This window comes from Callithrix jacchus, chromosome 9 (assembly GCF_049354715.1).
Source record: "Callithrix jacchus isolate 240 chromosome 9, calJac240_pri, whole genome shotgun sequence".
NCBI classification, from domain to species: Eukaryota; Metazoa; Chordata; class Mammalia; order Primates; family Cebidae; genus Callithrix; species Callithrix jacchus.
Window position 1 is genome coordinate 54,416,891 of NC_133510.1, and position 12,454 is coordinate 54,429,344.

At 39.8% G+C, this 12,454-nt stretch overlaps 1 protein-coding gene across 6 annotated transcripts in view; it reads right to left on the bottom strand.

Moving 5' to 3' along the window:
• The window catches only part of TBC1D30 (TBC1 domain family member 30), a 118,058-nt gene that overhangs the window by 11,122 nt on the left and 94,482 nt on the right, over positions 1–12,454 (bottom strand). For all 6 annotated transcript variants that reach the window (XM_035256194.3, XM_035256193.3, XM_002752706.7 and 3 more), the window contains 2 exons: positions 5,657–5,769; positions 3,511–3,650 (listed from right to left, as the gene is read on the bottom strand). In XM_035256194.3, coding sequence (XP_035112085.1) covers positions 3,511–3,650; positions 5,657–5,769 — 253 coding nt within the window. The remainder of the gene's footprint in view (positions 1–3,510; positions 3,651–5,656; positions 5,770–12,454) is intronic.

The window sequence follows — 12,454 nt, forward strand, 5'->3', positions numbered from 1 at the left end:
AAGGATACACAAAGACTCAAAACAAAGGGATGGAGAAAGATTTACCAACCAAATGGAGAGCAAAAATAAATAATAAATAAATAAAAAGCAGGAGTTGCAATTCTCATATAGGATAAAATAGATTTTAAAGCAACAAAGATATAGTGGTAAAAGGATCAATGCAACAACAAGAGCTAACGATCCTAACACCCAGATACATAAAGACTTAGACTCAATGAGACAGAAAATTAATAAGGATATCAAGGACTCAAACTCAGATCCGGAACAAGTAAACTTAATAAATATTTATAGAGCTCCCCACTTCAAATACATAAAATATACATTCTTGTCAATACCACATCACACCTACTCATAAGTTTAAATGCAACATTGGCCATTATTAATACCCAATTTTTTTCAGAATAAAGCAATATTTCCGTTTACTCTCCCTCTTTCTCTTCCTCTTTCTTCCTCTCCTTTACTTATTTTTTTTTCTTTCCTTCTCTCAAGAAAAAGAAATCAACTTGTAAACCTCTAGATCCAGGTCGGCAATGTCTCTCTCATTGCTTGATTTCCTTCCTTCCCTTCCCTCCCTCCCTCCCTTCCCCCTTCTTCCCTTCCTTCCTTCCTTCCTCCCTTCCTTCCTCCCTACCATCCTCCTTCCCTCCCTTCCTGCCTTCCTCCCTAAAAAAAAAAAAAAAGAAAAGAAAGTTGGGGGAAGGCATTGCAGAAATCAAGAAGACTCTTGTTGGGTTCAGATTTTTAAAAGTCATTTAAAAAGATGAGAGAAGAGCACATACCAAGGACATACTCACGGAACAGTACGAGCCCAGCTATTAAGGAGGTTAAAACTCAAAACAAGCTAAGGCTTACAGGAAATACTCCAAAAGATCACAACCAAAAGTTAGAAGTAGTAGCAGTTGCTGCCACTGCTCCTACCTTCCAAGCAGAGCTGAATAATTAGGAGACAGCCCCGTGACTTCAAGAAGGCAACATAAAGTTAGCAGATGGCAAAGAGAACAGAGGTGCCTGACATCTATTCTGTTTCTGTCCTCTTTCAGCATGTTTCTAACCTCTTTGAACAAAGAGAATGGTCTTCAAACTAGAAGAGGTAGAATAAATATGCTAAAGGAAAAGCTGCCATCCAAGACAAACAACATAGAGGACGACAAACTTTAAAACAGTACATAATATTGATAATGCCCAGACTACAGGAAGTCTATTCTGTATAGAAAAAAAATGAAATAAAATATGGCATGTGATTCAGAGCACCACATTTTAAGAGGAACATTACCAAATTACAGGATTTCCAGAGGTAAATTAACAGAATATTAGGAAGTCCAAAAAGGCCAGGTGTGATAGTTGATGCCTCTAATCCAAGTATTTTGGGAGGCTGAGGTGGGTGGATCACCTGAGGTCAGGAGTTCGAGACCAGCATGGCCAATGTAGTGGAACCCCATGTCTACTAAAAATACAAAATTATACAAGTGTGGTGGCACATGCCTGTAACTCCAGCTACTTGGGAGGCTGAGGCAGGAGAATCGCTTGAACCCAGGAGGTGGAGGTTGCAGTGAGCTGAGACCGCACCACTGCACTCCAGCCTCGACAACAAGAGCGAAACTCCATCTCAAAAATAAATAAATAAATAAAAGGTACAGAAGTCACAGCTTAAGAGACATGCTTAAAGAAATTTTGAACTTGGGTCTTTGAGAAAGCTTTAGAGGACATGATAATGTGTTGAAGAGAAGAAAAAGGTTCCTGCTATGCAAGAAACCCTTAAGAAAAAGCAGAGGAATTTTGCAGAGCTAAAGATCAAGCACCTGAGAAAGAAGTTTGCCCAAAAGATGCTTCAAAAGACAAGGAGGAAGCTTATCTATGAACAAGCTAAACACAGTCACAAGGAATACAGGCAGATGGACAGAACTGAGATTGGAATGGCAAGAAAATCTGACAACTTCTATGTTCTTACAGAACTCAAACTGGCATTTTCCCTAAGGATCAGAGGTATCAATGGTGTGAGCCCAAAGGTCTGAAAGGTGTTGGGGTTTCTTCCCCTTTGCCAGATCTTCAAGGGAACCTTTGTTAAGCTCAAGAAGGCTTGAATTAACATAGCAAGGATTGGAGAACCATACATTGCATGGGTGTACCCAAACTTAATGTAAGTAAATGAACTAATCTACAAATGTCGTTATAGCAAAAATCAATAAGAAGCAAATTGCCATTACAGATAACACTTTGCTCAATCTCTTGGTAAATATGACATCGTCTGCCTGGAGGATCTGATTCATGGATATATACTGTTGGAAAAGGCTTCAAAGCAGCCAATAACTTCCTGTGACAACTTCCTATGACCCTTCAAATTATCCTCTTTACAAGGTGGAAGGAAGAAAAAGCCCTCCTATTTTGAAGAAGGTAGAGATGCTGGCAACGGGGAAGAGAAGAGCTACAGGCTTATTAGAAGGATGAACTAAGGGGTCTACCATGATTATTTTTGTAATCTGGTCAGTTAATAAACAACAATGCCTTCAAACAGAAAAAAAAAAGAGAGAGAAAAACTATTAGTAGAATGGGTAGGTGGAAATTACCTCTTTGTAACTAGAAACCATGGACTAAGGGGAAGAATCTAGCAAAGTGTCTTTTGAAATAATGAGTTTCTTATCACTCAAGAAATTCAAGTAGAGGTGACAATAGTGTTTTGATTTAAAGGCTAATCCTATTGGAAGAGAAGTCAGTCTGGAATAATGTAAATTAAACTCAGATAGAATATATTAAGCATCTAGTATATGCCAGGCTCTGTGCTAAGGAACTTAGCATACAAAGTTGAATCCAATGAATGGGAGCAAAAGTCATCACAGAGAAAAAGAAATGTTTATTATGCATGTAACACATAATACAGAGAAAACTCTTTAAGTGATAAAAAAGATAAAGTAACAAAGGAGATATTTTTAGTAATGATCTTTTTTTAAGACGGAATTTTACACTGTCACCCAGGCTGGCACAATCTGGGCTCACTGCAACCTCCACCTCTTGGGTTCAAGTGATTCTCCTGCCTCAGCCTCCCAAGCAGCTGGGTCTACAGGAGAGCGCCACCATGCCAAGCTAATTTTTGTATTTTTAGTAGAGAAGGAGTTTCACCATATTGGCTAGGCTGGTCTCAAACTCCTGACCTCATGATCCACCTGCCTCAGCCTTCCAAAGTGCTGGGTTTACAGGCATGAGCCACCGCACCCAGCCTAGTAATGACTTTTTAATATTGTTGTTGTCTTTTTTTTTTTTTTTTTGGTAGAGACAGAGTCTCCCCTATGTTGTTCAGGCTGGTCTTGAACACCTTGTCTTCAAATGATCCTCCTGTCTGAGCCTTCTAAAGTGCTGGGCTTACAGGCATGATCCATCATGCCTAGCCTAATAAAGACTTTTAATAGTTGTAACCAGTTCAGAAAATTACTGAGGCATCTATAAGACACAACAATATTACCCCTATTATAGTAAGCCAATACATCATGGTATCTAAATCAAGAGCCATCTCTTTACCTTTAATCTGTTTTTGGTACTTCTGCAGTTCAGGAGCCAAGAACCCACTGAAAGGTCCAAGACATCCCACTGCATTAACAACAGCATCCTCATCATCTGGGTCATTCTCTTCATCGCTGTCTCTGACCTTACTATGGCGTCTTGAAAAACATAAAAGACAAAAAGAAATACACAAAGAAAACCATGGTATTTTAAAACATAATAAAGTTACATGGTTTAAATACTGTAAATATAATTAACATAGAATTATATATAATTAACACAGTGAAACCCCATCTCTACTAAAAATATACAAAAATTAGCTGGGCGTGGTGGTGCGCACCTGTAATTCCAACTACTCAGAAGGCTGAGGCTAGAGAATTGCTTGAACCCAGGAGGCAGAGGTTGCAGTGAGCTGAGATCGCACCACTGCATTCCAGCCTGGGCAACAACAGAGCAAGACTCCATCTCAAAAGAAACAAAATTATATATAATTACATGATTTATAATAAGTTTCCCTTGCATCTCTGTCCAACTTCTGCCCATTGAAACTAGTAACCATGGTCCCCTTTGGGAATCTCCCACCTAATTCCCACAGGTGACCATTGTTACTGGTTCTTATGTATTCTTCAGTTTCTCTGTACACAGATAAGCAAATATGACTACCTGCTTTTATTTTTCTCTTCTTTTTGCATAACTATTAGCATACTATAATATGCTCTTCTGCATCTTGCCTTTATTCATGTAAGAAATCTTTACGGGCTGGGCACAGTGGCTCACACCTATAATCTCAGCACTTTGGGAGGCCAAGGCAGGAGGACTGCTTGAGCCCAAGAGTTCAAGACCAGCCTGGGTAACATAGCGAGACTCTGTCTCTACAAGAAATCTAAAAATTAGCCAGGCATGGTGGTGCGTGGCAGTGGTCCCAGCTGCTTAGGAGACTGAGACGGGAAAATCACTTGAACCTGAAAGGTTAAGGCTGCAGTATGCCATGATCATACCACTGCAGTCTAGCCTGGGTGACAGAGCAAGGTTTAGAAAAAACAAAGAAAGAAAAGAAGCCTTTCCATATTCATACACAAAGCTTCCTCTTATTACAGGTGTACTGGTTGTACACAGCCCATAGTGTGAAACCAAGCTGCTAATGGTGTACACTTGAGTGGTTTCCAATATTCCACTATTATAAACTTCTGGGCTCAAGCAATCCTCCTGCCTTAGCCTCCCGAGTAGCTAGGACTATAGGCTGCACTGCTACACCCAGCTAATTTTTGTATTTTTTGTAGAGACAGGGTCTTGCTATGTTGCCCAGGCTGGTTTTGAATTCCTGGCCTCAAGTGATCCTTCTGCTTCAGCTTCCCAAAGTACTAGCATTACAGGCATGAGCCACCACATCCAGCTTGGGTGGCCATTTTCTTATCGATTTCTATGGGTTTTATATATCAGCAATATCAGTCCCTATTTTGTATGGTAAGTTAAAAGTAGCCTTCCACAGATATTTTTGAGTCTACTTATAGAGGTTTGGTTTGGGCCACGCAGAAAATTATATTTAAAGTACTTATATTTTTTTCCTTTTTTTTATTTTGAGTCAGTTATTAAGGCCTTCCCAATTCCAAAGAACTAAAGGAATTCTTCCACATTTTCTTATGCTAATTTTATTATTTCATTGTTTCTTCATCCATATGAAATTTATCCTGGCATATAGTAAGACGTTTGACTCTCAGTTCTGTTCCAAATTAGTTCTCATTAGCCCATCACCATTTACTAAATAGCTTAACTTTCTTCCATGGATTCAATATGCCTATTTTTCATGTGATTACCCTTGTATATAGAGTTGTCAATTTCTGGTCTTCACAGTTTCCAAATTAGCTCATCTATGTATTTGTATACAGGTTCCACACTATTTTAACTATTGAGATTTTTAATGCTTGATATCATCAGATAAGTTGTGGGGTCACTAAATATCTCTTCAGTTTATGTTCCAAATTCCTCTGGAAAATACACTTTTAAAAATCTCTTGAGGTCAAGTCAAAACCATTTGGAAAGGGACATTCAGATTCTAAGTTTCAAATTAACAGATTTCTGGGGCTTCATAAATATTAATTTACAATAACAAATTAAGATATTAAGTCTTCCATCATAAAAACAACAAGGAATTAAAAAACCTTACCCAGAAACTGAGGTGGGTTTTACTGTGGCTGGGAATGGTGTAATGTTGTAGGTATATTTTTCCCTCAACTCTGCCAATTGTGGGAAAGGGAACGGAGCCATGGAATAAACAGTCTGAAAAACAAAAGCAAAAATGCCAAGTCTGAAACAGTAGGCTTCATCAACTCTTATCAATCCTGGAAAGACATTAAAGTTTTATGAAGTCAAGTGTGAAGAGGGAGATACTGCTTCTTATACAGCAGGTGGAGAGATTCCACTTCAACATCCGCTTTCAAGACAGACAAAAGAAGATGATTAAACCCAACCCTGTGCACTGTCAAATCAACCCAGCTGCAGCTGGGCATTCCAACTGGTAAACAAGGGTGGGTAATCACGGGCAGTCTGATTTCCTCCTGTTATTCAATAAATGGATTAATGCAAAAATCCACAGCTTCCTATCTCTTCTGAATTAAAGAACTCACAAATCTTCCCATGTAGTGCTTACTTTTCACAGCTCTTTTCACAAACATTTAATGTCAGGTCAGCCTTCCAGATAAAATTAAGTCTAGTGGATGATCTTGTGATCAACTACAAGTTTTCTCCAAAGATATCACCTTTTAAAATGTGAGTGGATGAGTTCGAGGTGAAAATTGTTAGGTGCTATTTTTAAAGGAAAAAAAACGGCAAGAAAAAAGTGACAGGGTGTAAACCCTAGGCTGTTAAAGATCTATAAATAAAAATGGGGGAAAATACCTGTGCTTCCACCAGAATTTCAAAATTATGTATCATTCTATCAGCAATAGAAAAGTAATTTTGTTTGTTTTATTTTTATTAAAATTTAATAGCTCCAAACATGTTTCTTCAATCCTGGTTCTTATTCGCCAGAAAATATATATTAATCACATGTTCATTTCTCCCAGGAAGCCAAAGAAACATCCTGATAATGCTTTCCTAGGAAAATGTTTTAAAATGATATTTTTTTATTTCAGCAGGACTGCTTTTATGAAGGCTTGGAAGATGTCTAATTGGGCATTAGCAAAAGAAAAGCTGTGAAAGAAGTTTGATTGTGATGCTCTTTCATTTTATAGCTCAGTGCCACCATCATGACAGTCCCCTGCAATTTTTATTCTAAGAACCTGTACATCTGACTGTCCCCAGATGTCATGGTATCCCTTTATACTTTACTGTACCAGCCCAAAGTTCCAAACAAGTAAGTGTTGGCTAAAATTCCTTGTCTTCAATTCTCCATGCTTATTGTACAAAGCCACACAGCTGATAGGGACTGCAAACATAATCTCTAAGCTATCTTATCACAGACACTACAGACTTGATTATACTCAAAAGGCTGAGAAGGAGTACAAGTTTACTAACAATAAACTGTGCCCCAAGGAAAGAAGCAGAAGGCATCTTGTGGCTCTCACTACTCTGGAGTGTGAAATTAAACCAGTTCCAGAGAAGATCCAAGATGGCCCTTTAGGAGCAGCTGAGGATTGCAGCTCCCAGTGAAAGCACAGAGTGTGAGTGGACGCCGCATTTCCAGATGGATTTTTATTGCCCACAGACCAGGAGATTCCCAGGCAGAGGAGCCCCACATGTCACCAGCACAGCTGTTCTGGCTGGCGCGGCTGTTTTGCCAGTGCCCCAGTGCGGCAGCTCTCCATATAAAATACACTGGTCTGATTGCCCTTTTAAGCTGGCAATTGGAGCTCCAAGAAGGCAGATTTGTCCATTCATCTGATTAAACGGGTCTGAAACAGGGAGCCAGGCCAAGAGATTCCCAGGCAGAGCCATTGTTTCAGCCAGCGCAGTGGGTCGCCGCATGGGAAATCACACATATCCCAGCACCCTTTCAGCAGGCGACTGGAACACCTGGGAGAGAGTCAACCATTCAACTTAAAATAAAAAAGGCCAGGTGATCAGGCTCAGCAGGTCCCACCCCCACAAAAACAAACAAACAAAAAACAGCAATTGGAAATTCTCAGGGTTGAGAGTTTCATGGCAAGCACAGCTGACCCCAGGACAGTGCAGCTCAGTGGGGGAGGGGCATCCACCATTACTGAGGCACTCAACCCCTAAGGAGGTAGTCCACCATTGCTGAGGCAGCCTGCCATTGCTGAGGCAACCCACCATAACAGAGAGAGTCCGCCATTACAGAGGTGGGCCACCATTGCCAAGGCAGTTCTAACCACACCCATATAAACAGGACTGTAGGGATGTTCACACAGCAACAGGGCGGATCCCACAGCAGGTCAGCAAAGCCTCTGCAGGCAGACAGTGACTAGGCTGCCTCCTTGCTGGACAGGGCAGCCCTGAAAAAAAAAAAATGCAGCAGCATAATGGATACTCATAAATAAAGCCCTAACTCCCTGGGACAGAGCACCTGGGGAAAAAAATGGGGTTATGAGTTCTGCTGCAGCAGACTTAAAGGTACCTGCCTAGCAGCTCTGAATGAATAATGGAGATCACAGATCAGCAATTGAGCTCCTATAAAGAACAGACTGTCTCCTCAAGCAGCTCCCTAAACCCTGTATATACAAAGAGTCACCTCACAAAGGGTTGATCAGACTGACATTTGGCGGGCATCATTCTGGGACAAAGATAGCAAAAGAAACTGGTAGCAACCCTTACTGTTCCGCAGCTGCTGCAGGTGATCCCCAGGCAAGCAGGGCCTGGAGTGGACCTCAGCAGTCTTACAGCAGAGAGGCTAGACTGTTAGAAGGAAAACTAAGAAACAGAAATATTTCATCATCAACAATCTGGGTGTCCACTCAGAGACCCAATCAAAAAGTCAGCAACTACTCAGATGACAGGTGGATAAATCCACAAAGATAAGAAACCAGCGCAAAAAGGAGGAAAACACCCGAAACCAGAACACCTCACCTCCTACAAGGGACCACAACTCCTCACCAGCAAGGGAACAAAGCTGGACAGAGAATGAGTATAATGAAAAGACAGAATCAGACTTCAGAAGTTGGGTAATGAGAAACTTCCATGAGCTAAAAGAACATGTTCTAACTCAATGCAAAGAAACTAAGAACGTTGAAAAAAGATTTGAGGAAATGATAACAAGAATGGACAACTTACAGAGGAATATGAGTGAATTGAAGGAGCTGAAAAACACAACACGAGAACTTCACGAAGAATGAACAAGTCTCAACAGCCGAATTGACCAAGCAGAAGAAAGGATATCAGAGGTCGAAGATCAACTCAATGAAATAAAACGAGAAACCAAGATTAGAGAAAAAAGTGCAAAAAGGAATGAACAAAGTCTCCAAGAAATGTGGGACTATGTGAAGAGACCTAATCTATTTTTGATAGGTGTACCTGAACGTAACGAAGAGAATGAATCCAAGCTGGAAAATACTCTTAAGGATATTATCCAGAAAAACGTCCCCAACCTAGCAAGGCAGGCCAATATTCAAGTCCAGGAAATACAGAGAACACCACAAAGATACTCCACAAGAAGAGCAACCCCAAGGCACATAATCATCAGATTCACCAGGGTTGAAATGAAGGAGGAAATGCTAAGGGCAGCCAGAGAGAAAGGTCGGGTCACCCACAAAGGGAAGCCCATCAGACTCACAGCAGATCTCTCGGCAGAAACCCTACAAGCCAGAAAAGAGTGGGGGCCAATATTCAACATCCTTAAAGAAAAGAACTTTCAACCCAGAATTTCATATCCAGCCAAACTAAGCTTCGTAAGTGAAGGAAAAATAAAATCCTTTACGAACAAGCAAGTACTCAGAGATTTTGTCACCACCAGGCCTGCTTTACAAGAGCTCCTGAAAGAGGCACTACACATAGAAAGGAACAACCAGTACCAGCCACACCAAAAACATACCAAAGGGTAAAGAGCAGCAACAAAATGAAGAATCCGCATCAACTAACGGGCAAAACAGCCAGCTAGCATCAAAATGGCAGTATCAAATTCACACATAACAGTATTAACCCTAAATGTAAATGGGATGAATGCACCAATCAAAAGACACAGACTGGCAAATTGGATAAAAAGCCAAAACCCATCAGTGTGCTGTATCCAGGAAACCCATCTCACATGCAAGGATACACAAAGGCTCAAAATAAAGGAATGGAGGAAGATTTACCAAGCAAATGGAGAGCAAAAATAAACCAGGAGTTGCAATTCTCATCTCTGATAAAATAGACTTTAAAGCAACAAAGATCAAAAGAGACAAAGAAGGACATTGCATAATGGTAAAAGGATCGATACAACAAGAAGAGCTAATGATCCTAAATATATATGGACCCAATACAGGAGCACCCAGATACATAAGGCAAGTTTCTAAAGACTTACAAAGAGACTTAGACTCCCACACAATAATAGTGGGAGACTTTAACACTCCACTGTCAATATTAGACAGATCAACCAGACAGAAAATTAACAAGGATATCAGGGAATTGAACTCAGACCTGGAACAAGCAAACCTGATAGACATTTACAGAACTCTCCACCCCAAATCCACAGAATATACATTCTTCTCAGCACCACATCACACCTACTCAAGAATTGACCACATAATTGGAAGTAAATCAACCCTCAGCAAATGCAAAAGAATGAAAATCATAACAAACAGTCTCTCAGACCATAGTGCAATCAAGTTAGAACTAAGAATTCAGAAACTAACCCAGAACTGCACAGCTTCATGGAAACTGAACAACTGGCTCTTGAATGTTGACTGGATAAACAACAAAATGAAGGCAGAAATAAAGAAGTTCTTCAAAACCAACGAGAATGAAGACACAACATACCAGAATCTCTGGGACACATTTAATGCAGTCTCTAGAGGAAAATATATAGCAATAAGTGCCCACATGAGAAGAGTGGAGAGATCCAAAATTGACACCCTATCATCAAAATTGAAAGAGCAAGAGGAGCAAGATAAAAAAAACTCAAAACCTAGCAGAAGACAATAAATAACTAAGATCAGAGCAGAACTGAAGGAGATAGAGACATAAAAAACCCTTCAAAAAAATCAATAAATCCAGGAGCTGGTTTTTCTAAAAGATCAAGAAAATAGACCACTAGCCAGATTAATAAAAAATAAAAGAGAGAATAACCAAATAGATGCAATAAAAAATGATAAAGGGGAAATCACCACAGATTCCACAGAAATTCTAACCATCATCAGAGAATATTACAAACAATTCTATGCATAAAAACTAGTAAACCTGGAAGAAATGGATAAATTCCTGGACACTGGTGTTCTCTCAAGCCTAAACCAGGAAGAAGTCGAGACCATTAATAGACCAATAACAAGATCTGAAGTTGAGGCAGCAATTAAGAGCCTACCACACAAAAAAAGCCCAGGTCCAGATGGATTCACAGCTGAATTCTACCAGACACACAAAGAGGAACTGTTATCATTCCTCCTGAAACTATTCCAAATAATCCAAAAAGAGGGAATCCTTCCCAAATCATTTTATGAGACCAACATCATCCTGATACCAAAACCTGGCAGAGACCCAACAAGAAAACTAAACTTCAGGCCAATATCCATGATGAACACAGATGCAAAAATCTTCAATAAAATACTGGCAGGCCGATTGCAACAGCATATCAAAAAGCTTATCCACCATGATCAAGTAGGATTCATCCCGGGGATGCAAGGCTGGTTCAACATATGCAAGTCTATAAACGTAATTCACCACATAAACAGAACCAAAAACAAAAACCATATAATTATCTCAATTGATGCAGAGAAGGCCTTTGACAAAATTCAACAGCCCTTTATGCTAAAAACCCTCAATAAACTCAGTATTGACAGAACGTATCTCAAAATAATAAAAGCTATTTACAACAAACCAACAGCCAATATCATACTGAATGGGCAAAAACTGGAAGCATTCCCTTTGAAATCTGGCACTAGACAAGGATGCCCTCTCTCACCACTCCTATTCAGTATAGTGCTGTAAGTTCTAGCCAGAGCAATCAGGCAAGAAAAAGAAATAAAGGGTATTCAAATAGGAAAGGAGGAAGCCAAATTGTCTCTATTTGCAGAGGACATGATAGTACATCTATAAGATCCCATCATCTCAGCCCAAAATCTCCTGAAACTGATAAGCAACTTCAGCAAAGTCTCAGGATACAAAATCACTGTGCAAAAATCACAAGCATTCCTATACACCAATAACAGACTTAAAGAGAACCAAATCAAGAATGAACTGCCATTCACAATTGCTACAAAGAGAATAAAATACCTAGGAATACAACTAACAAGGAATGTAAAGGACCTCTTCAAGGAGAGCTACAAACCACTGCTCAATGAAGTAAGAGAGGACACAAACAGATGGAGAAACATTCCATGTTCATGGTTAGGAAGAATCAATATTGTGAAAATGGCCATACTGCCCAAAGTAATTTACAGATTCAATGCTATCCCCATCAAGCTACCAATGACCTTCTTCACAGAACTGGAAAAAAACCACCTTAACCTCATATGGAACCAAAAAAGAGACTGCATAGCCAAGTCAATTCTAAGTAAAAAGAACACAGCAGGAGGCATCATACTACTGGACTTCAAACTATACTACAAGGCTACAGTAATCAAAACAGCATGGTACTGGTTCCAAAACAGAGATATAGACTAATGGAACAGAACAGAGGCATCGGAGACAACACAACATATCTACAACCATACAATCTTTGATAAACCTGACAAAGAAAAGCAATGGGGAAAGGATTCCCTGTTTAATAAATGGTATTGGGAAAACTGGCTAGCTGTGTACAGAAAGCAGAAACTGGACCCCTTCCTGACACCTTACACTAAAATTAACTCCAGATGGATTAAAGACTTAAATATAA